Below are 25,906 nucleotides of genomic sequence, written 5' to 3'. Positions count from 1 at the left end.
GCTATCAGATCTCTAATGGAGAAAAATGTGAGTAGTGAAAGTGCAGTGAGAAGTGAGAGTGCTGTGAATGTTGAGGAGGTGGCTGTCCATCCCACCAGTGCTCCTAGATGAAGGTCACTGTCCCGCTCCCGGCACTGGGGAGAAGACATACTGGAGGTCCAGGGAAGGCTTTTGGGGTTTGTCCACTGGCAATCGTCCCCTCTGTCAAGCCTGTCATTCGCTCCCAGCCTCGGCTAAACGCCATTAGAAAGGCGTTTTAGTGCATCAGCTTTCTTCAGATTCAGAAACTTCCACTGCGCGCAGGAAGCTCCCATATTGCTAATCTGTTTCTTTGCTCCTGCTCAAGAGACATGCGGATCTTGGCGACACCTCTCCCCTGGCTGGCGAGGTACAGGGAGGCTAGCCCGCAACCTTCCTGCAGTTTTCAAGTCCAGCTTGATTCTCCAGCTCATCGTCTTCATTCATTGAGACAGTCCTGAGCGCTATAAACGTTCCAAGGGCCTGACTTCTTCCAAGTGCCCAGCACCCACCGACTCACGCCAGACTTCCGCTGATGAGCGCCCTCTGTCTCATGCCAGACTTCTGCTCTTGAGTCCCCGGTGCCAACTCTTGAACCTCCAACACCAACAGCCGAATGCCCAGCTTCTGCTTCTGGGACCCATGTGCTTTCTTCTATTATTCTGTCATCCTCAGCGGTTAAAGAAGATTCTTTAGCCCCCACTCAAGCGTCGATTGACCGAGCTTGTGGGTTTTTTGACAAAATCCTCTTCTGCTCCAGATTCCAAGGATAAATCCTTGTCTCCTATCTCCTCCGAGGAGGAAGAAGTTGTTCAGGATATGGTCCCCTCTTCTGCGTTTCCTCTTGGGTAGTTTTCCTGATTTCTTCGTGCCTGCTTCGCCGACTTCTCCAGCTTCTACCTTCCTCATGAAAAAGCATTTGTCAGACAGTACCAGGTTACCCAAGATAGTTCTCTCCTCCTCCTTGAAGAAGGCTCTCAAAGAAGTTCATGTCTGGCTGGCCACTAAGAGAGAACTGGGCAAAGCGACATTCGTTTTTCCGCCCAGCAAATTGTTAAAGATGAGGTACTCTTTCTGTGCCATCGGGGAAGCTCCTTCCTTGGGAGTTTCTGCCTCTCCCAAGGGGATTTCTTCGGTCAGGTGGATTCAACTCGTAGAACGGCCTTTTCATCGGCCAAGATAATGTTTTCCCCATCTGAACTGGATCATCTTAAAAAGAATATTTTTAAGTGTTTGAGTTAGTTAGTATACCTTAGTTTTACCAGACCACTGAGCTGATGAACAACTCTCCTAGGGCTGGCCCGAAGGATTAGACTTATTTTACGTGGCTAAGAACCAATTGGTTACTTAAGCAATGGGACCAACAGCTTATTGTGGAATCCGAACCACATTATAGCAAGAAATGAATTTCTATCACCAGAAATAAATTCCTCTAACTCTTCATCAGCCGGCCGGGAAATTGAACTCCGGCCCATCGAATGACAGTCCGCAGCTCTACCGACTCACCCAACAAAGAGCATTAAGTGTTTGAGATTTTTAGTTTCCTCGTTGGGCCATCGGGCCGCTGGCGAGGAAGATTGAAGACTGTCTTATCTAGCTGAAGACTTTGCCTCCGATTGGCTGGGAGTTCTTTCGTGCTCAGTTAGGGCAATTAGAGATGGCTCTTTAGAACTCGCCTCCATCTTTTCTGTGGGCATCCTTAAAAAGAGGGAGTTGTGGTGTTCTTTCACCTTGAAAGGAGTCTCACAGACACAGAAGTCAGCCCTACTATTCACTCCTTTAGATAGGTGTCACCTCTTTCCACAAATCACAGTGAAGGAGATTCTTTCAGACTTGCAGAATAACCCTACCACTGACCTCTTGGCACAGTCCACTAGACGTCCAAGGGAGCCTGTGCCGTCCACATCAAGGTCATTCTCCCCTCCACAGTCTCAGCCCTTTCACTGAGGGAAGGCTAAAACCCAGTCTAGACCTAGATCAAACTTGCGACCCCCTACGAAGCCCATTAACCCTTAAGGGACGGCATGATTTATCAATGTGTAGCACCCCAGACCGGGGAAACTTTGAGGTCGTCAAATAAAAAAAAAATCACATCAATGGAAAGAGAATGACACGTACATTCACACTGTATAAATAAAAAAATTATAAAAAATTTTCCCTACCTTCCACGAGAAGTTGAAAATGACTATTTACAACCCCTTGTGGGGCCTCATTTACAAGACAATCATAAATTTTACCAACTTATATATGTTTTTTCTAATAAATAAGTTTTTTGGATTTTGTGAAATTATTACTGCTCACACAATATCAAAACATAAGAAATAAAAGCAGTAACAAATTTTTTGCATATTTGTTGTAAAATATTCACGTAAGTTTACGAGAAGGAAAATTCAGTAACTTTTTTTTTTTACTTTTACATGCTTTTTCTAATATTTCTTTGCAATTTTCTTTGTAAAATTACATTTACAACCGACATACTATCGTAAAAGACAAAAACAAAAAACAACAGCAACCCCTTCGTATATGTACAAGCAAATTTACACAAAGACTCATGTGAGAGAGAGAGAGATGCAGTACCTTTCCCCTTGAAGTCACAAGCATTACTGACACAGGCCAAACTCTCACGTCTGTATAAAAGTTGCCATTAGTGAATTTATAGCATATAGAAGTATTGGCACCTTTGTTTCGAATCATTATTACCATAACAGTGGTGCGTAATTCTGCTTCACACTGAAGAGCAATCCGTCCACCTCCCCAAACCTGTTTTACTTCACATTGAAGCTCAATCTGTCCACTAAGGGTTGAGAGGTCTTCCTTCAAGACCAACCCTGAAGGAAGACCAACCCCAAGAAGTGAGAAGTTAGTCCTCCATGCTCAAGTAGGAGCCAGACTTCTACTTTATTGGAAGGAATGGGAGTGCAGAGGAGCAGATCCTTGGGTGATCAAGGTTCTCAAGGAAGGGTACTCCATTCCTTTCGTAGAGAGTCCTCCTTTAGTTACATCTCCAGTCGCCTTGACAACGTATTCAAAAGGTTCCACAAAGTTTTTGGCCCTCTCTCAGGAAGTCAAATCCCTTCTTTTCAAAGGAGCAGTGGAAGAAGTGCTAGATCCCCACTCAGAAAGTTTTTACAATCGCCTTTTCATGGTTCTGAAGGCCTCGTGGGGAATGGAGGCCCGTTCTGGACGTGAGCGCCTTGAATGTGTTCATACTGAAGATGAAGTCTCATATGGAGACCGTTTGCTCAGTCATGTCTTTAGTACAACAGGGCGACTGGATGGTCACCCTGGATATGCAGGATGCGTATTTTCACGTCCCTGTTCATCTAGACTCGCGGAAATTTCTGCGCTTTGTTTTTCAGGGCAGAGTACTACAATCCCGGGCCCTATGCTTTGGTTTGTCGACGGCCCCTCAAGTTTTCACACGAATCCTTGCTCCTCTAGGGAATTGGCTTCACCTTCTGGGAATCAACTATATCTAGATGATTGGCTTCTCTGCTCGTCGGAGGAGGAAAAGTGCGTGGAGGACTTGAGAAGAACTCTCCGCCTGACACAGGAGTTAGGCACTCTCATAAACGAAGAGAAATCCCTTATGACACTGACTCAGGTGATTCCCTATTTAGGGATGATACTGGACTCTCGGACTTTTGGGGCTTTTCTGTCGCCCAACAGAGTCGAAAAAAACTCCCCTCAGACTGTCAGTCAGTTCTGTGCTCTTCCTTCCTGCGAGTGCAGTGGATGAGTCTTTTGGGGACCCTCGCTTCAGTAGAGCAGTTTGTAAAATTAGGCAGACTGCACATGAGACCCCTTCAGTTTTTCCTGAAAGTGAACTGGTGCAGAAAGACCCAACCAGACTCTTTCGTCTTCCCGATCACGTCAGAAATCAAAGAGGATCTCCAGTGGTGGTTGTGCGTAGAAAGAATTAAGGAAGGGAAGTCTCTTCTCCCAGTGCGCCCAGACCTTCAATTTTATTCAGATGCATCCAACCAAGGCTGGGGTGCTCTTATGGACGGCCGGGAAGTCTCCGGAACATGGACTATGGTACAACAGAATTCTCACATCAATATAAAGGAACTGAGAGCAATTCACCTGGGCCTTCAGTCTTTCTCAGATCTAGTCTGAGGCGAGAGGATAGTAGTGCATGCGGAAAACATCACTGCACTTTCTTAAATTTGCAAATAGGGGAAACTCATTCCTTCTCACTGTAAAAGACGATGAGGGATCTCCTTCTGTGGGCGGAGGAGAACCAAGTTACTCTTGTCACACAGTTCATTCAAGGTAGAATGAACGTTATTGCGGACAAGTTGAGCTGCCTCAAACAGGTCCTTCCAACTGAATGGACCTTAGACCCGTTAGTCTGTGACAATCTGTGGTAACTGTGGGGCAAGCCCACAGTGTGATCTTTTCGCACTGTCGAGAAACCACCGCCTTTCACTCTTTTGCTCTCCAGTCCCGGATCCTCAAGCTTGGAGCACCGACGCCATACTTTTGGACTGGACAGTCTTAGATGTGTATGCCTTGCCTCCCTTTGGAATGATCAGGGAAGTAATCAACAATCTGTCAACACATCAGAACACCTCCATGACCCTAGTCGCTCCATTTTGGCCAAACAAGGAATGGTTTCCAGACCTGATTCGACTCCTGGTAGATTACCCAAGACTCCTTCCACAAAAACGGTCTGCTCAGACAACCCCACTTTCTCAGATTCCACCAAGGGTTGTCCGCTCTGGCTCTGACATGCTTCAAACTGTCAAGCACCTCGTCAGAGCAAAATTTTTTCAAAACAGGCTGCAGAGGCAGTTGCAAGATGCAGACAAGCGTCGTCTACAAAGCTCTACCGATCAAAATGGGCAGTCTTCAGAAGGTGGTGCAGCCGCTATAACATCTCTTCTTCTGAGACATCTGTAAATCAAATAGCCGACTTTTTGATATTCCTAAAGTCCGTCAGGAAGCTATCGACCTCTACCATCAAAGGGTATAAGTCGGTGCTTAGCTCAGTCTTTAAGCACGGAGGAGTGGATCTGTCTTCTAATCAAGATATCAGCGACTTGATCAAATCTTTCGATAGGTCTAAGAAAGAAAGTTCTTCCAGCGTCTCTTGAAACTTAGACATTATACTGAAATGGCTTTCAGGTCCTCAATCCAAACCTCTCCGTTCTGTTTCCCCTCAAGAATCTCATGAAAAAGACTCTTTTTAGTGGCTCTCACTACTGCCAAACATTAGTGAGTTACAAGCAATAGACAAGAGAATAGGTTTTGCGCAAGGGGACGCAGTCTGGTTCCTTTCGCTTGGTTTCCTCACAGAGAATAAGGACCCTTCTAAACCTTGGCCTACATCTTTCATCATCAAGAATCTTACGGATATCTTAGGGCCTGAGGAAGAAGAAAGACTCCTCTGTCCAGTGAGGTGTCTCAGGTACTACCTTCTTAGGACAGAAAAGATTAGAGGACCTTCAAGCAACCTCTGGTGCTATGTAAGAAACCCAGTTCGCCTGCTCCCCCAAAATGCCATATCCTTTTTGCTGAGGGAGTTAATATTAGAAGCCCACTCTCAGATGCAGGAAGAAGCCTTTCCGTTAGTTAAGGTTAAGGCTCACGAAATTAGGGCAGTCGCAACTTCCCTCACTTTTAGACATAACTTGTCTCTTTCTACAATCTTGCAGTCGACGTTCCAGAGATGTAAGTCCATATTCGCCTCACACTACCTCCGGGACATAGAGACTGTGTTTGAAAATTGTAACACTTTAGGATCTTTATCTGTGGTTGGCATGGTGCTGGGAGAGGAAGCATAGTACACTCTCTGTTCCTTTGCTATCTACTGTACTCGCCTTGACTTAAGGTTTTGAGTTGATGGGAAGCCTGGGGGTACTTTGTACTTGGAGTACCCAACAGTTTCTTTGTTTATTTTGTAATAGTTGGGTTATGGTTTTAATGCTGTGGTGTAGGTGATAGTGTTGTTATTTTGCATTCTGGTCTTTGCCCAGGGCAAGGGCATACTTTTAAAACTTTGTCAGCATACGGTGTACTTCCTCTGCTGCAAAGTTTCCACTAATGTAGGGGTGACCCTTGGCTACACTGCCACATCCACTACAAGTTGAGAGAAGTGCCAACCAGAGGCAGTACCTACCTGCAGCAGCTCTCTCAACAGGTAAGGAAATAACAAACATTTGTTCAGTGTTAGCAACCTTTCTTTTTCAAATTCATTAATTAATGCTTTGTAGTAGAATATGTCCATGCTCTTTCCCACCTCCTAACAATGTGGAATCGGCTATGTAATTACTTGGTAAGTTACATATATGAAAATGATATTTTTATGATAAAATAAAGTTATATATACTTACCAAGTAATTACATGATCGGAGCCCGCCCTCCTCCCCTTGCTTGGACATTAAATCAAGAAACGAATTGAGCTCCCTGCTAAGTTGTTCCTTTGAGTCCCAGACAGTGGACGGGACCTTGTCACCTACACACTAACGATAGTAGCGCCGCCGTGCGAATTTTGAATTTTTAAGCTGCCGTAGGTTAGGGAACCAATAGCTATGTAATTACTTGGTAAGTATACATAAAACTTTATTTTATCATAAAAATGTCATGTTTTCAGGTAGTTTCTGTTTTTTTATTTTAAATGCAAGCAGTTTTATCTTGTCTTGCTTTTTAAAATTCATGGAAGATGCAGAATCAAAAAAGTGAAAGGTGAAATGAAACTATACTCAGGATTGTAACAACTGCTAGGGATAGAATATTTGAACTGCAGATGTACTCCTTAAATTATAGAAAGTGATAAGGTGAGTTTTAAAAGTACTGTACATAGTCCCAATAACTGGGAAAGAAAGTAAAGATTAATGATATAAACTCAGCACCACTATGCTGTTTATAAAAATGCTGGACACATAAAAATATCAAGAAACTGAGGTGGTGAATTTATGACAACTTGATTTCTCACCAAACACATGTAGCTTGTATTTTTTCCTATTGAGTATTTTGTTCTTTGTAACCATTATTTCTTAGGGAAAAACTACCTTTTTATTTTCCCTACCCGTACATCTTACAATTATGGGTAGACCTCAAAAGGAAAGAGGTTTTTAAAGGAAACAGGTATCTTCACACACAAGAAATTCAGTTGAAAAAAATTTGTTACCACCAAAATTACAGAGAAAAATACCTTAAGATAAAAATGTAAAGTTTTGAGGATGGCCGTTTTTGTGGAAAGGTGAAATTTTCGTAAGTTGTCACTGTCAGACTTTGTCCATGTTGCCCTAGAAATTTTCAAAGTATTTTTCAGTATTTTCAAACAGTAAGACCAAGATATTTCTCTCAGAGTAAACATTGTTTTGAAAATTAAAGGTTTTTCTGATTAAATTATAACAAAGAACACTTATCAAGTTCTTTTCCACAGCTAAGATTATATACCATGACAAATAATTGAAATGAATAAGTCACAGATGAATGAAAATAAACTTGGGTTGTCTAGATAATCAAAGCAAGGCTGGGAAACATTGTGGACAGTGAGACAAGCTAAACAATGATGATGACAGTTTTTCTTACTGATTGGCTAATGGTGCTTTTGCACAAACTGTTGCTCTTAGTTCATCTGTATATGATTGATGAATTGGATATACAACTAGTAAATCTTTTGACCATTCTGTAGTTATAACCTGAGATTGTTGTACAAATGACTAGGATATTAATGTTAACAGCTAATGCCATCTTTTCTGAATAACAGCCTGAAAACTCTCAAGTTGTTCTTAAAACATGTGTGCCCATACCATAAAAAATTATATATTGGCAGGTTTAGATAGCAAGCACTGACCCTAGGGATGGTTTGCACTTTACTAAAGCATGGACCAAGGTACCTTCACTCTGCATATTTAAAAAATATTGCTTTTGATGCAAAAACTGTATTTTTTGTTGAAATGAACTTATAGCTGATTGTTATTGGCCCCATGTGTATGTACCATTAAAGGATTATCAGTTTCATGGTAAAATCTAGATTTTCATTTACTTAGGTTGATTTCATTTCTTCTGAATGTTTTATTTCCATACATTGAACTTGCATTTTTTATACAATTACAGTAGATATGTCTTTGATGTAACAAGCATGCTGCAGAAACATGATTCTACTCTGCACATTAGGTGACCAGTTTAATGTTGATAGGAGTTTGATGCTTGTTATTATCTTGCATCTGATTACATTTTTTGTTTCAGGCCACAAAGACCAATTCAGGTTGGAAGAAGCCCCAGAAAAAGGTCAACAAATCCAAATCCAAAGCACAGCAGCCTCAGAAGAAAAAAGGGCAGGGTACGAAGAAAGAAGAAGGCCATCAAGATGAGAAGAAAGAGAAGAGTAAGAAAAACAAAATTGGTCTGTTTCTATAATTTTTAGTTCAGTATGGGCACTGTATTTTGTGGAACCAGTTGATGTAACACGCTTTCACAGCTGACCAGCAAGTTGCCATCAGAAGCATTAATCCTGAAGTATTGTTGACAATTGAGTTAAAATTTAATCATCAAGAGTCTTCATGATGGCATTGCCATGAGGTTGAGGAAGATATGTTGAAGCACTGAGGTTCTGTTGTCGTCTCATTTTGTTTGGTGTTGTATATAAAGCAATCAAAGCGTAACTCCTCAGGAAACAAGTAGTTACTGTATTGTAGTTTTAATATTCACAAACACATTGAGAAAAGAAGGGTCTGGTAAAATATGAGCCTAACGAGAGAATTGGAAGTCTTGTCGTGTTGCACTGGAAGGATAGATTTTTTAATTAATGTTCATTTCATAAGTAGTTTGTCGTTGTGCTTGAAATGTTGCTTTGACTTAAAGATGAGACTGGTTATGTAACACCCATCCCTGTGGGGAGTTCCTTGCAGCAGTATGCCTTATGTGGCTTATTGTAGGCAGTACTACTAACAGTTCTTTTGTGGCCTCCCTTTGATTCTTATCCTTCTTGCTCCATATGTTCCTTTTGGTCTCTTCCCAACTGGCTGCAACTTGTTCTTTTCCCAACTAGCTGTAAGTTGGTGTCTTCTCATCTGGCAGTACTTTGATCCTACTTGAATTTTCCCCTCTTGATTTAAGACATATCCTTGAAACCAGGCCTATGAAATAAAGAAATGAGACCAGGTCTGTGAAATAAAGAAGTATGACCGACTGGACTAGATAATATAGTTGATAGTAATAATGTTCATGATAATTATGATGATAAAACAGACCCTTTTCTTGTGTGTAAACCCTGGTATATTAAAAAATACTCTCAAAACCCTTAAGCTGTAGGAGGACTAATGTCCTCATCATAGGGAATAAAATTAGATCAAAATATCTAAAAGGACAGATTATAAATATCAGGTTTCACCTAGATCATCCAATTACATGATCATTTTGGTCTGTTGCAGTTATGCTGCTCATATGATACTCAGAGGGGGACACTAATCGTGGATGTGTCACAAAAATGAGGTAGTTGGCTTTCCATAATAGGAAGATGTTTGAGTTATTACTTTCCCAGACAGATTTGTCATGGCTGGCATTTATCTCAGCACTTCCTCTCTGTAATGCAGTCTTACCACTGCACTTAAAGTTTTTCTGGCCATGGCTCCTAACATTCTATAGTTAAACCTTTTTAAAATCTCTATCCTCTTTATTAGTACCACTTTTCCACTGCATAATGATAGCGTTGTAAGGCCTTTCCCAATTTAAAAGTCTTTGCTCTCCCAGAAGGCTAGTTTTCTCGTTTCATCCAGGCTACAATTTTCCTTTTCTCACTACTTTCTAGATCCTTCCTCACAGTCCAGTGTTTCCCCACAGTAACAGAAATTTACCACTCCATGGTTCTCCATTTCTTACTTAAATTTTGAAATAGTGCAGAAGATACAAAGTATAAGAAAAAGATCATTGAATGCTTCATATACGGAACAACTTTTAAAATCCAGATGTCATTTGTGATCATCTAAGGATTACAATTTCTGATCTGCCTGACTAGGTCTATGTTGATACAATATATAAATACTGCTCATTTATCCATTTTCCCCTTTTGCTCTTCTTTCGGTATCAAAAATATACCAATCTGCTCTTCTTTGGTTATCAAAAATATACCAATCTGTGAAATATGACAAGTAGGGTTGTTTTAAACACAAGAGTATGATGGAGGCTGTGTTTGGTTTGGAATTTATACGTCATTGTGAGAGCTGAAGAAAAATATTGTAACGAGAAAGGGATGGTGAGTGCTTATTAAGGCCTTAACCCACTACCTGATTCAAAGTTCAGGTCTACTTACTAAAATAGTTTTGGTAGTTTACCCTCATGGCTGCTCTTGTGCCCCTTCGCTTTCATTTTATTCCTTTGTACTGTTAAAGTATTGCTTGGTGATTTTGAATCATTTTTCATATAGTGTTGCCTTTCCTATTCTGTTTAATTTCTGCTCATATAAATTATTCCCCCACGGGGTTAGTGCCATCAGTGCACCTCACAAGATGACTGTAGGCTTTACTAAGTTCCTTGCAGCGTCCCTTCGGCCCCTAGCTGCAACCCCTTTCATTCCTTTTAGTGTACCTTTGTTCATATTCTCTTTCTTCCATCTTATTTTCCATCCTCTCCTAGCAGCTGTTTCATAGTGCAACAGCAGAGTTTTCTTGTTGAATGACCTCACAGGCCCCAGCACCTGGCCTTTGCCCAAATTTTATATTCCATTCCATATAAATTATTCATACTCTAAATTTGTCCTTTCATCTTGCATTTATATATTTTAAAATCATTTCTCTCCACATAGCAAGAAAATTCTTGAGTATTGAACTAAGGAGTAGTTTCCAAAACCTGTTCATAGTCAATCCTACATGTCAAAGGCATTTTTTTTTTTACCATTGCGTATGCTATGGCATTTTTTCATTGAAACCATAAAAATAGGGTTTATGAAGTATTTTATGGTAAACCTTTCTGTTTGGTTGAATTTTAATAGTTAGCAATGATATTGCATCATTTCTTTGCCATTATTTTTGGGTCTTGTTTCCATTTCCATTCCCTTACTTTCACCTCTGTCATGATATTTCTGGTACTAATGAAAAATGACAGTAGAATTTTTATACAGTTTCCCAAATTTTACAGCACATTCATGCTAGCACATTAATCTTCATTTGTTCATTTTTTTTTTTTTTTTTTTTGCGGGGGGGGCTATTTTGTACAGGGCATTGTATGTGGGTATTGGTGCCTTACATGATATATTTGTCAGTCAGTGCTTGAAGGATCACAGCGTGTTGTGCCTAATGTACTACACTTCATCACCAGAATGTGTATAAGTTTTTGGTGTTTTTCACTTCGTAGAAGCTCACTGAAGTCTTGTTTTCACTCTGGTAATGGCTTTGAATTTGTTATAAAGCTTTACAATTAAAATTTTGTTAGTTGTACATTGGATAGAAGTTGCTCTGGTATATTACAATCCATAGGTAAAGTATTATATATATATTTGTTTTAAGTACTAAAAGCATTTTTCAGAAAAGAATACTGTCTGAAATATGTCATTCTAAAGTCTCTTGAGATGTTTTATTAATAAGGGACTCATTTGTGATGAATCTTACCTACTGTTAAGGATAGGCGAGGATATAAGCTTTCTTTAACATTAGGTATCCAAAAATAAATTTTTATTATGAAAATTTATATATTTTGAACAGGCAATGCTGCCATGCTCCAAGATCGCGTTGAGGACCTTGTACCTGAAGAGAAGGTCGGAGATTATACAGATGAAGAAGAGTCTGCATCTCATTCAGACGAATCCGTGGCAGAAGAAGCAGATACAGAGTCACACAGAGATGATAAGGTAAGAAGTTAAAGTCATATTTAAAGTAATGTAATGCATACTATATCCCCCAACATAAATCCTTTAAAGATGTGTCATGTTGATTTGGAATAAATTTAATTGCTTTAGTTTGATGTATGAGTGTAGTGCTGTTTCTGGCATGGAAGATTTATACAAAATAGATGATAGTGCATTTCTGAGAAGGGAAAGTCAATATAAACATTTTTTTTATGTAATTGTAAAGTGATTGTATATTTAAACTTTATTTTGGAATGTTGAAGACCCTAATTCACCTTATGTTAGATGCAGGATGGGGTTCTTGCTTTAGATTCTCAGTGAATGTCCCAGTAAGATGGTGGTAATCATAACTGATACCAGTAAGCATTATGCATTGTCCTAAGTTAATGACTATAATGCTACAAAAATTACACTACGTTAATGACTATAATGCTAAAAAAAAATTTTGAGTGTGGATCTTACACAGCTAAGGAAAAGTCAGCAAATAGATTAAGAGAGAAAAATAAATTAACCCAAAAGTTTATGGAAAGCACACTTGAGTAATAATTTTATGTGCTGTAAACTAAGGAAGCCATATTTTATGGAAGTGACTTGCCTGCTATTTGATTTTATAATGCCTTGAATATTAGCTCTCAGTTTTACCATGGTATTTATGTTAGTGAGCGCTATAAACATGAACAGCTCCAATATTTTTTTTCTTCCTGTGAGGGAGTTTTTTTTTTTATTTAACTCAATTTTAAGAAAAAATCGACTTTTATAGACAGGGTTTAAATTAATAATGTAGCAAATTACGTGTGCATAAATCATGCTCTTGGTCTCTGTTGCAGATATTGTACCATTTTCCTGAAAATGTGGCTAATCCTTCCTATGACATATATTTTAGTGGTTGTTGGTTTTGATTAAACAGTAATTTGACACCCCCATGATATTTGTACCATGGAAAAATATTCTGTATATTGTATGTACTATAATTAAAATTTTGTCCAAAATTATAATGCAAGAACACTAGACCCTGGTATTCGCAGGGATTAGGCACTTCAACTGCCTGCAAATAGCTAAAATTCACAAATACTTGAGATGCCCTCTAAAAACACTTATAACTGCCTATTTTAATAGTTCAAACACCAAATATACCTTAAACTATCATCCTAAAACACTTTCATATTTCAGATTCATCATACTACATTACCCTTAAAAAATATATGGCTTACAGCTATGAGTGAACACTCCTACAACTGTTACTCTTACCAAGGCAAAAACTAATCACTTTAAGTTGCCCATATGTTCAGGCATGCACATTTTCTTCCATACACTATTCAAGCCTTACCATTTTCTTTTAATGTACATAGGGGTAATGTTGATACATTGTTTGGCAGACGTTTTTTATGAAAAAACATTTTATTGATATTTTGCTGTGTTTACATTAATATTAATATTTGAAAATTAGCAAATCATTTTTTTTTATCAAAATGTATTTAGTCACAAAAATAGAATGAAAATAATTAGTGAATATTTTAGATATGCTCTACGAACTTGAGAACCCCTCTAAAAACATATAATTGCTATGTTAATAGTTCAGACACCAAATATACCTTAAAATATCATCCAAAAACACATTAATATACAGTAATTTCAAAGTCATCTTACAACATTACACTTAAAAATATATGGCTCACAGCTACGAATTAAATTGAATATAGAATTTAGGCCAAAGGCCAAGCACTGGGACCTATGAGGTCATTCAGCACTGAAATAGAAATTGACCGTAAAAGGTTTGAAAGGTGTAACAGGAGGAAAACCTCGCAGTTGCACTATGAATCAATTGTTAGGAGAGGGTGGAAAGTAAGATGGAAGAAAGAGAATGTAAACACAGGTACAGTAACTGGAACGAAAGGGGTTGCAGCTAGGGGCCGAATGCAAGCTGCAAAAAACCTTAAGTAATGTCTACAGCTCTGATGAGGTGCACTGCACTGCCCCCTTACAGCTACGAGTGAATACTCTTACACCTGTTACTCTTACCAAGGCGAAAACTAATCAAGTTATCCCTGTATTCAGGCACACATTTTTTTCATACAGTATTCAAGCCTTAATGTTTTCTTTTAACGTAGATATGGATAACATTGGTACATCGCTTAGTGAACATTTTTTAAGGAAAAAAAATACATTTTATTGATATTTTGCTGTTTACATTAATATTAACATTTGAAAATTAGTAAATCATTTTTTTATCCTAAAAAATTATGCAAGTCTTTTATTTGAGTTAGCAAAACAGCTTCTTTGTTTTAGCTTATGTGCCAATTGGGACAGTTCAAGTCTGCATTTTGGTGCATTAACTTTGGTCTCGTAACCTGCTTTTTCTTGATACATAAAACAATTGAATTTCAGGTATTACTTTTCCTGTATACTATATAGGTAAATCCACGAATCCTGAACTGTGAATAGTTGGGGGGTTGACTGTACTAAGAAATATACCTGCTTATCAAAAGTTTTGTTTCAGATTTTATGTAATATTCTATCGAGTTATGTGATTGCTTATTTCAATCAGATGCAAGCAATTTCTTTCTAAAACTGAGGGAAAGAAATTTGGCAAAATTGTCAAAACTTCCAATGCAAGGTATAAAATCTGTTTCGATTTGTCGTGAGTAGTGTACGTGATGAAAGTGATTTGATCATATATTCTTAAATAATAATACATAATAGTATGATTATGTATTCTTAAATAATAATACTGTAATAGTACCAAGTAAATCAGATATTCATGCTTTGGAGTTTATGTTTGGCTATTGTTGAAACTACATAATAAGGGAGTTTCATTTATGTATAAATAAACATGTTTATTAAATTAAGCTTTGGCTATATTGTAATTGCTAACTTTCATTAATTGCTTTACAGAATACAGTTGATGATGATGACGAATGGGAAAAATTCCAGAAAGGTTTGACAAAGAGAGAAAAGGCTCTTGAAGGAAAGTCTAAAATATCGCACTCTGTACATTGTCCGTATTTCCCAGAAGACAAACAGGAACATTGGTGGACATACGTATGTGATCGTAAAAAGCATATGCTTATTACTGCCCCTTACCAGGTAAGCTAGCTATAAGAAAGGCTTAATATCAGTAACTAGCAAGAGTGATTAAGGTTTCGTAGGGCTGATACTTTGGAGTTTTACTATATATAACTTAAAGCAAAGATGTGTAGAGATCTGGAATTTCTGAGGCTATTGATTGAGTAGGAATAGTGCAATTCAATCAGTAGGTATTGCTTGGTGTGTTCATCCTGGCCTAGAATAGATTTAAATCATACAGTAGACAGCCATAGTTATGCTTGGGTGCCTTCTAAGTTTGGTCTCCAGTGGGCAATCTCTGTTAGAGCTTTATGTACAGTAGTAAGTGTTTGCAACACTTTATATAACATACCTCTTCTCAGTCCATTTTTAACATTTATCATTGATGATGCTGTGATTTTATCTTATTTATGTAGCATATATTATGTAGGATTTCTTTTTAAGTGACAAATGTTAAATGCTTTTGTATTCAATGCCCCTTTCTGGAAATAGAAATTTTTGTCTTTCTAAGTACAGTATGCAGACATTTTTATTGGCAATTAAGGGATACAGAATGGTACTTTCTTGTACGGATTTGAGTACCTGTCGGGACATTTCAGACTTGATTAGTCATTTTTGTAAGTGTTCAGAGTTCCTCTGTGAAGCTTACTAGATGAAATTTAGCTTGTCCAAGAACCTTGTACAGACCCCTTTGAATCATTTTTGCTCAGTTTGGCCTTGAAACTGTATTCTAAATCTACCTTCTTCAAGGCATGTTGGTGAGTTCCATGCCATTTTAGAAGTCTGACTTACCTTAAGAAGGCATTCATTGGACTTCACCTCATATTTCTTGGCTACTGTGCTACGCTTTCATATATGGAGTATTCCTTGCGCATCCTATTTTCGGCTGTTTTAGACTTTTCTTTACAAGAACAAAATCCTAACGCTACCTGGAACCCCCTAGGTTGGACCCAAGCTGCCCTCCATTGTATTTCCAGCCATGCTCGCATATGGGCGTGGTGGTAGACTTGTCGCGCTCCTGTAGTTGTCTCTTAGTTTGTGCGTTTTTTTGGGGTTTTCATTACCTTTCTTCCAGCATAGGAGATATATTTTGTGTATGTTTACTGTGCAAAGAATCGCTTTCCTCAATTAGGTAGTGTTTCTTGTGTTACAAAGGGTCCCCCATGTGAGTGCTTGAATATGAGGTCAGGCATGGTTGTTCAGTTGTGCTCACGAGATCAGGCTTAGTTGTTCAGTCGCACTCACTAGCACTTGAAACATGAAAACGGTGCTTAGTTTTTAGTCATTTGGTTTGGTGAAACAAAATCAGTAACTAACCATGGAAGAGAACAGGAAGACCGAGCTACGGTGATGCTTGGGCAAAGACAAGCCTTGTGGGAAATTCATGTCAACTGTGGCCGTCAATCCCCATTCCATGTGCTTTTTACATAGGGGTCAGGGATGTTCCCAGAAGTCCACCTGCGGAAAGTGTGGATTATAGCAGACTCCCCAGTGGGAAAAATACGAAAGAAAATGGGAGAATCCTATTCCAGTCTCCAGAGAACCATCCGCGTTCGTTCTTCCCCCACCCTGTCACTGCCAATACAAATACCATCTCCACTACCCGTCACACCAGGTAGGAAAATTGTTCCTTCCTCCCCCTCTCTCCAGCCCTAGGAAGAAATCACGTCCGATGTCATTCCTGAAGCAGGTTCTTAAGAGAAAATTTCAGGGACTGAGAGAGCAGAGTGGGAGCGAGAGAGACATTGGACCAGGCTCTCCTTATAGCCTGTCCCAGCCCATGGGGAAACAGAAAAGAAGAACAGAAGAGCCATTTGAACGGCCAGAGGAGACAGATTTCATCTTCTATGGAATCAGGCCTTTCCCACAGACATTCTTTGGCGCATAGGAATCGACAGTGTCCTCATTCGTCCTCCAAGACAAGGAACTTGTCTAGAAGGAGCGGCTCACGTTCCTTGACCACATCGGAACGTAGTCACTGGAGACAACGGAAGAACTGTCGGTTGTGATACTTACCCAGGGAAATTTCCCGCCCATGTCCCAGAAGCGTGATGTGGAAGGTTACCTTGGAGAGCACATCGTTTGGAAGGCAACGAGGACCTCCCCAAGGTCAAGGTATATGACATTAGAGGAACAGGCCCATTGGTGGTGTTCAAGAGGAACTGTTTTTTAGACAGGTCCTATAGAACAGATGACCTTCACCTCCTCCTGCCTAAAGGACATAGCACACAAGTCCTTAGATACATTCACCTTGGGTCCGATAGTGGTGGCACTACAAGTCGTGTAGAGACGTAGAGCTTTAAATTAGCTCGTCAAGAGGGAGAATCTTTGCCATCTGGTTTTTATATCAAAAGTGAGTACTGTTCACAAACTGACTCCTTACAGGTCTGGGAGGTATGGGAATATGGCACTTCACGTTTATGGGAGAGATCGGCCTCCCACCTGCAGGTGAGTCTCTATATATGAAAGCGTAGGGTAGCATTCGTATCAGAACAAATACCAAATTAAAAAGAAATTTGTATTTTTCCTAACATACAAACCTGAACTTTCTTATAGGTAAAATTACCTTCCTCATACCACCCCACGTAGCCTGATCTCGAGATCAGCCTCCCACCTGCAGGTGAGTCTTTATATATGAAAGCGTAGGGTAGCATTCGTATCAGAACAAATGCCAAATTAAAAAGAAATTTGTATTTTTCCTAACATACAAACTTGAACTTTCATATAAGTAAAATTACCCTCCTCATACCACCCCACGTAACCTGATCTCGCACTTCTGGGAGACTAATGTAGGGCTGCACATGGACTGGCTCATACAATGGAGGGTAGCTGGGGTCAGCCTAGGGAGTTCCAGGTAGTGTTAGGATTTTGTTTTTGTGAAGACAAGTCTCAAACAGCTGAGCATACCGATGCGCAAGGAATACTCCATATATGAAAGCATAGGTTCGTATGTTAGGAAAAATACAAATTTCTTTTTAAATTAGTATATTCAAGTACTTCAGACTTGTTCACTATTTTCATTATCTCATGGTTGTCTAGAACTTTCTCTCCTCTCCTAGTGAGGATGTCTGTATATAATCTTGAACTTGTCACATGTCAGAGGTTGAAAAAAATTTCAGGGATACAGTCTTTCAGCAATCATGAAAAGCTGAAAGTACCTGAGGTACATACCCTTTCCCCATCTCAGGTCTTTAAACAATTTGGAGCTTGTTGCCATTCTTATAGCTGCTATCTTCATGAGATTCTTTTTAAAGTATAACTCAAATATGTGGACTTTTTTTCATTTGGGGCACAGGTCAGGTGCTAACAGTTGGGGTGGAATATATATAGCCTATACCTTCATCATCTTATGAGGCATAGGTATTCAAGACAACCTTGGTACCTCATGTTAATAATTGAAGGCTCTGTCACACTGATGCTTACTACTTGCCAGATACATACTAGTGGTTTTTATGTCTATTTCATTCATATGTGGAATTATGAGGATTGGTACTGATTTTTTCATTGTTAATCCTCTGCCACCACTATTTTATGGTAACACCAGTGGAATTATGGTACTTTTGTCCTTTCACACAATGGGTTACAGAACAAGGTTTCAAATATACAAAACATTACTTTTATACAAACCTATTACTAATAGAGTGAGTTCCCTCCCTTTCTTTCACTCTGGGTTTTGATCTCTAGGTGCACAGAAATTTCGAGTAATCTGTGCATCTTATGCAAGGCTTGAGTTTTAATTGATACAAGTACAGTAGTTGTGACTGGGTATTTCCTTGTCCACAAAAGTAAAGTAGTATATTGAGTTTATTTAAAGAAACAGTTTTGTGTATTAGAAATATTTTTAAAAACCCATTACATACACACTATTTCTTATCACCGTGGATCTGCCATGTACACTTAATACTCACTGCTAATGTCTTGTGACAAACCGTAATGGTTTTGTATTAGAGAAATGTATTTTTATATTACATACTGTATCCCAGTTGGTGAAATTCCTCTTGCTAATGTTAACATTGTTTTACAGTTTCATTATCTCATCAGCTGTTTTACAATTTATTATCTCCTGCTGAGGCTTATATAATTTTCTGTTTTGACAGATAACAAACCTTGTTGATCAAGAGGAAGTGCAGCTCAAGTTTACAGCTCCTCAGAAACCAGGGATTTATACCTACCAAGTTTGTCTCCGTTCTGACTCCTACATTGGTTTTGACCAAGTACAAGATATTAAACTAGATGTGAAAGAAGCCAGAGAAATTCCCACTGAACATCCGCAGTGGCAGGAATGTTCAAGCGATGAGGAAGATGATGATGATAATGATCTGGGTAAAGATGATGGTGAGGAGTCCGAATATACCACTGACGAAGAGGTAACGGACGAAAGTGACGAGGAGTGAAAGGTTTGAATATTTGCATATCTGTGGTTAGAAATTATCAGTTAATTACTAGTGGCATTTTATTTTAAGGATTTTTATAGTCCTTAAAAAAGAAAAAATACTACAGATATTAGCAATACAAAAAAGACGGTTATATTTTGGCTACTTGCCAATCACTCAAGTGTAGCTTGCCGAGTCAGACTAATAGAAAATGAAACCCTTGGCCTTGAAGTTGTAAGGTTATGTTTAAATATTGAGTGTCAATTAAGTTATCAATAAAAGTATTTCAGTATTCATAGGAAGTTTATAATTGGAGGAAATATTTAATTATTTCTTTAAAGATTTGATTGTTTCCATCCCAATTCTGATATATATTTTGACTACAGATTATTAGCAAATTTTACATAAACATTTTTCAGTTTTCAGTGCACTAACTTTTTACTATTTTTGTGAAAACATTAGGTGCTCCTGTCTCATTTGACATTTTCAAAGGAAATGAAGTGGTAATGGATTTCATGTAAATGATAAAGAAATTCCAAAAGTATTATGGTTGGTTATATTTTGGCAGTGGGATGGTATATTACTCAAAAGCAGTTGATTAGGTTGAGAGGTACTTTTTTTACAATAGTTATTCATTTAGTGACATCTGAGTCACCAATAAATTGTCATTGCAGCTCTGGTGTTCCTAGCTGCAATTGTATAATAATCTAGGTGAATGATAATCCTCACATCTATGAGAGAAAAGTGAATGGTTTTACTATGGCTGATGGAGAGTCATTTACTGATACCTGTGCCTCTTATACATGGGTATTCTATGTAAATTAGAGGATGTAATGGTCTCTTAATTATGTTTCCATACAGAAAAATTGATTATTCACAAGCAGGAACAACGAAAACTGCCTCATTGTATTTGGAAGACCTAGTGTAATTTGTCATACACTTGGTAAGAAACATTTTATTAATTTTACTCACTGTCGTATGTTAAAAGAAGCTGATTTGCAAATTGTTACCATTTCTTTGAGATTAGCTTTTGAAAAAATTTATCTAAATGAAAAGTTCACAAGTCAAATTTTGAAAGACATACAGATCAGCTCAAGAGTTCTGTAACTTTTTGAAATTCTACCATATAATAACCAATCCAGGAAGTGACTGGTTTTGTTCGTCTTCAAAATGAGTTAGATAATATAATAATGGCAAATATTGAATTAATGTGCAGTGTGCAAGGCAGTTTTAAACTAAATGTCATTTTGTCAGGTTTCTGCCATTGAGAAAACAGTGGTACAATCCCTTAGAAAAATTTTTGAAGTATTTTAGTTTCCTGTGAATTTCTAAATTTTTTTGTTTTCATTTTCTTTTGATATAATTATTAATTAGTAGTTCGACCTTACCACAGAGTTAACATTAGTAAGGAAATAGTATTTGCTGCTAGAATATTACTGAATGAATTGTTAAAAACTGGAATGAACATTTTAAACCACAAGTTGGCATCAACATGAAAAATAGGACCAAATAGCATTTAACATTAATCATATTTTTTATCTCAGTATTATTATAAGTTCACAAAAGTTTGTAAAAGATAAAAGTTCAGTAGTAAAGGGAAATTAATTTATGAAATTATTCAGTCTTCATGCCATTATGCTTGAATGAAAGTTAGCCGATCATTGTAGTAAGATGTCAGTGCATGAGCACAGAAGTTAAATGCAAATACAGTATATTGTTAATTTAATTACTCCAAAATTGAATATCAGCCTACACAGTGTAATCAAGGTGAGTTTTTGGCTCAAGCAGTCTGGTTACATTTTTTTTATAATTAGCTAACTAGTATTAAGAAGCAATCCATTGCAGCGCTTAGTTTCAAGATAACATTAAATAAAAACAATAGTTGGCATAAAATATGATCTTAACAAGGGTCAAAATTAGGTTTGGCAGCCTCCTTTTCATTATCAAATAAAGTGGTATTTTTGTTCAAGGGGGGTGTAGATGGAATTTAATACATATAAAACACATTATCTACCAAGTGACTACGAATTGAAAATAGCCCAAAGAAACACACAACAGAGTAAAACAAATTTTAACTGGTGTTTTCAATATATATTTATATGGATAAATTAATGTACAGTTTATAAGGACGTGATTCAAGTAATTCTGGATGGTAATGTAAGAAGTGTGTGCTTATGGGTAGGTTTTTGTAGCTGACTTCTAGGTAATGTATACCATAAGTAAAGGATTTAACACTTTCTTCTGAATAAAGGCTTTTAAGCTAAAGAACGGTTGCAAAAGGCTGTGAGTGCACATAAATATGGCAGAATGGAAAAAGATTATCCAAATTGTAGGAAACTGTGTACTCACCAGTTCGATATCCAAATTGTAGGAAACTGTGTGCTCACCAGTTCGAAGGTTAGCAATTTAAGTGGTTGATTGTGTTTTTGCTAAGTACTGAAAGTTCTTCAAAAATATTTTGAGTGATTGTACACTGTTTAAAATTAAAGTGGTGATATACGGTAGTTTAAGTAAAAGCTGTGATTAACTTAAACATTTTATTTGAGGTTTTACTTTCCAATATTTCCAAAGTTACATGCAAAGATGAAATCCTGAGTATTAGTCTTGAAGTCTTGGTATTTTTCTCACAAAAAATTACATAAGTTATTTGAGTGGCATTTGATGATTATGAATGTGATATTTGAGAAATTTTAGTATTGTAGTTTAAGAACTGTGCTCTTGACCCCTCCATTTATAAAGAGAATGAGAAGTAAATCCACTGGATATTAGGTCATGATTAGAATCTTTCTGGCGTACAATTTTATAAAAAAGGAGAGAACATGTTACATTGCCTCCTAATGTACCCATATCAAAAGTTTTCATTACCTTCACAAAACTGGGAATTCAATTGCTATTGAAATCTCAAACCTGAGTCTTAATTGAATATATTACTCAGTAAATCTCTAATTTGAATTTACAGTGGGAGTGCATTTATGAACAGTTGTTTCATGATACTGTATTGGATATGATAAAGAAATTTACCATCACATTTTTTAATGGTTTTTCAGTGTTTGGTATCATACATGTTTGATCACTGATGTCATACATTTACATCTATATCTAGATTAACAATAAATAAAAGATATTTAATTCTCTAAAATAGGTACGTAGTAATGTAGTATGTAAACTTATAAAGCATGAATTATTTATTTTTACAAATTTGTATTTGAATTTAGTGGTAGTGGGGATGTCCTGTTGTTCTTTTCCTACAGTTTTCCAGCAAGGGATTTTGTACTGAAATGTTATTCTAGAAGGATTTGACACATTAACATTCTTTTAACTTGTAAGGGATTGGTAGCAAAACTTTTTTTTTCCGTGGAATGACAGTGTTGGCAGTGTTTTTTAAGAGGAATAGTGCTGAGATTCTTCTTCTAGAATAATACTAAAGTAATTTATATCTTTCTTGTATGTTTTTTATGAAAAAGGACATGGCCTGGTTGGAGGTGAAATGTAGTGTTTAGAAATTGTCAAGTTTTTAATTTTATATTGCAGTTTCTTGTATATTTGTAAGCAAGCACATGGACAGCTTAATAAGTGATATGTGGTGTAAGAAGACAAAGTTTCAGTATACATTATGCATGCAAGTTGAATGAATATTGATATACGTAGCATGAAGTATTGATTCTTGATGCTTAAATAATGGCATTTAATGAAAGCCACAATGTTCAAGTTACTGTAAAGCCAACTGTTTGAAATCCAGATTATCTTTGGGAATTGTATGGAGATTCCTTACCAAGTGGAAAATTTCATATTCCTTTTATTACTTCAAAAATTTATTCCATCAATTTCCTGTTTCATGAGTCTTGAAAGTGAGAGTGGCAGCAGTCTTGGTTGGAAATTTAGCGTTTAGTTCTTTTGTTGTATTTGTGCATTCAGGTGTCAGTTGCATAGATAACTTTGTTCTCCAAGCTTCAGGATGGTAATGGTAAAAAACAAAAAATTTGTTTGCTGTAACATAGGACTTGGAAATTGTTTCCTACAGACAATATAGGAAAGTTATTATTAAACTTTTGAAGGATGTTAATTAAAAATAAATCTCAGGTTAAGAAATCATTATGATTGGGCTGAGCAAAATAATAATACTGATATGTTAACCAAAGTTTTATTTTTACTTTTCAGTGTCAGAAATTTATAAGAAATTAATACTTGGCATGATGGGTATCTGGGTTTCCTGTATGCTTCTATATATCAAGCAGTTCCCTTCTAATTGACATCATTGAGGTAAAAGGCTGGGTGAATCATGAATGTATTGCTTAAAAAACAGTTTGGTGTTTTTTTTACACTGAAGGTGTTCATGAATGTTATCTGGAGATATTAGGAAAAACTTAAAAGTACAGAGATTGAGGAACATAACGGTAATGATGTTTAAATGGGGAATTCTGATTTTGGAGAATATGAAATCCATAGAGTGTGAGTGTAACTGTCTGTACTCGCTTTTTATGTGCTCTTTGCATCTTATATGCATCGAAATTTTGAATCTTGAATTTGATACGATTACACAGTGAATAGTTTTGTAACAGTGCATGAAACTGTTGATTCCGTTTTTTTTTTTTTTTTTTTTTTTTATGACAAGCCTAGCATTTAAGGACCAGCAGAGAAATTTGAGTATTGGATGCTTCATGCTATAAAGAATCAAATCTTTAGGAAGTCATTTTTTTCCCAGTTATATGGGAAAATTAGTGTTAAAATCTTGACTACCTCCATGTCCCCTTCATCCTCCTTTTCATAGTCTTCCTCATCGTGTTTGCCGCTCAGAAACTGTGGGCCCTTTATGGTCATACTGTACATTTAATATCATGTTTATTTTCATCTCTTCTAACCCTCTAAATGTAGTCTTCTTCAAGTTCTACCTTCTTTTCACACTTTTTTTGATGACCCTCATGTCATGATAAAATCTCTGCTTAGAGAAGTTTTGGCTGTAGGCAGGTAGATCATTTTAATGTTAAATCTGTTAGAAGAAAGAGAAAGTGGTACTTGTAAACTTAGTACTTTTCATGTGAGCACAAAGAATTATTTTGTTTATAATTAAAACAATAACAGTAAAAGTTGTTTTTACTATCCCTTGTACAAAATGTTTGAAATTACAGTATTGTTTTACAAAGTAATTTTTTGTACATAGCTGTTTTATTGTTCACTTTTGCAGTATTGCTAAACTGAGGTTTTCATTTTACAGCCCACTAGGGTGCAACCATATACAGTATGCTGTGTCCTCTTACAGGTCCATTATCATCTGTTAATCAATTCTGAAGAAAACTTTCCTCCATTTTTAATATTTCAATTAAAAATACTTTTTATCCATTTTTCATCTTTCATTGAAAAACAATTCTTTAATGCACGGTATTAAAGATGGAAAAAAAATGTCCTAGTAAAACTATAAAATTTTTAAATAAGCTATAGGAAAACCTCTAAAAATGTGGTAATGGACAGTAATTACAATTTCTCCCTAATTCAATACTGTAAATATTTAATAAAGGCTCTGACATTTACCTTTTGATAACTTATCAAAGTAAAATATAGGCAATGTAAAAAAGAAATAAAAACTAATTGATTAATGTGTATAATTGTATTGTACTAGGAAAATGAAAGCAGTCAAGTAACTTATGCATGCTGGTGGATATAGACTGCTTTCAGCTGAAACCTCATAAAATCAACCTATACTCTTCCTTGGTCTTATGTCAATATTTTCAAAATTTATCCATGTCCTGGCATCTCGTGTAACCAACTCTTCCAACTTTCTCCTACTGTTTTGATTATTGGGAGCTGTGGTGATCTCGTCAACCATTTGATAAATGTCTGGAGCTACAGTATCAATATTCTATTCCTACTGATGTCTCAAGGGCAAGACTTTGTTTTTATTTTTTAGAACTGGCCAATGGATGCCAGAAGTCGATGGATTTCTGAGGAAAAAATTATCTGCATTCTATCAAGCTTGCCCACCAAGATGATCAGAGTGGGGATGATCATATTTGTGTAATGCTTCCTGTTCCACTTGAGCTACCATAATCAAGTTGATACCACCCCTATGGGATAGGGCAGGGAGTTGGCTTTTATTAGTGTCAATGATGGGAAAATGAGATCCAAGGAAAGCTAGTGGTGTCATTTTCCTAAGATTCATACTGCATACAGTTTCCTTTCTATTATCCTTAATAATAATTATTGTATGAATAGTTCCCCAAAAGATTTAAGTACCCCTGACAATTAGATGATCACTTAACACTTGACGAAAGATTAACCAAAGACCAAGCACTGGGACTTGTGAGGTCATTCAACACAAAGGGAAATTGAAAGTAAAATGGTTTCAAAGGTGGAACAGGAGGAAAACCTCGCAGCTGCAAAATGAAAAAACTATTAGGAAAGGGCCTGGTATGTAATGCATAAAATCAGTCTGTTGCAAAGAAAAATAAAATCAGTCTGTTGTAAAGAAAAATTTTGAAGACCACAACACTAATGCTCAGCTCAGGGTTAAAACACTGCATCTTGACCAGTGGCATCAGTTCCGAACTTTGTCTGCAGGACACTGACTGGCGAATGGAGTAGCAACTATGGTATACATCAATATCTGGTAGCACTGTTTGTTGCCAGGTCAGTTCTCCTTAAACATGCGCTTATGACGTCACCA

The 25,906-nt window shown here is 37.2% G+C and overlaps 1 protein-coding gene across 2 annotated transcripts in view; it reads left to right on the top strand.

Annotated features, from left to right (window-relative positions):
* Sec63 (translocation protein Sec63) overlaps positions 1–24,332 on the top strand; it is a 37,312-nt gene extending 12,980 nt beyond the window's left edge. The window contains exons 11-14 of one of the 2 annotated variants that reach the window (XM_067104163.1): positions 8,221–8,359; positions 11,670–11,815; positions 14,705–14,896; positions 18,973–24,332. In XM_067104163.1, the coding sequence (XP_066960264.1) occupies positions 8,221–8,359; positions 11,670–11,815; positions 14,705–14,896; positions 18,973–19,269 (774 nt within the window). In that variant the 3' untranslated portion in view covers positions 19,270–24,332. Of the gene's footprint in view, positions 1–8,220; positions 8,378–11,669; positions 11,816–14,704; positions 14,897–18,972 lie in introns of both variants that reach the window. The other variant, XM_067104162.1, reaches the window with a different exon arrangement.
* Positions 24,333–25,906: the final 1,574 nt, after the last annotated feature.

Source organism: Macrobrachium rosenbergii, chromosome 5, assembly GCF_040412425.1.
Source record: "Macrobrachium rosenbergii isolate ZJJX-2024 chromosome 5, ASM4041242v1, whole genome shotgun sequence".
Taxonomy (NCBI): domain Eukaryota; kingdom Metazoa; phylum Arthropoda; class Malacostraca; order Decapoda; family Palaemonidae; genus Macrobrachium; species Macrobrachium rosenbergii.
This window is presented reverse-complemented; position numbering and strand designations above follow the sequence as displayed.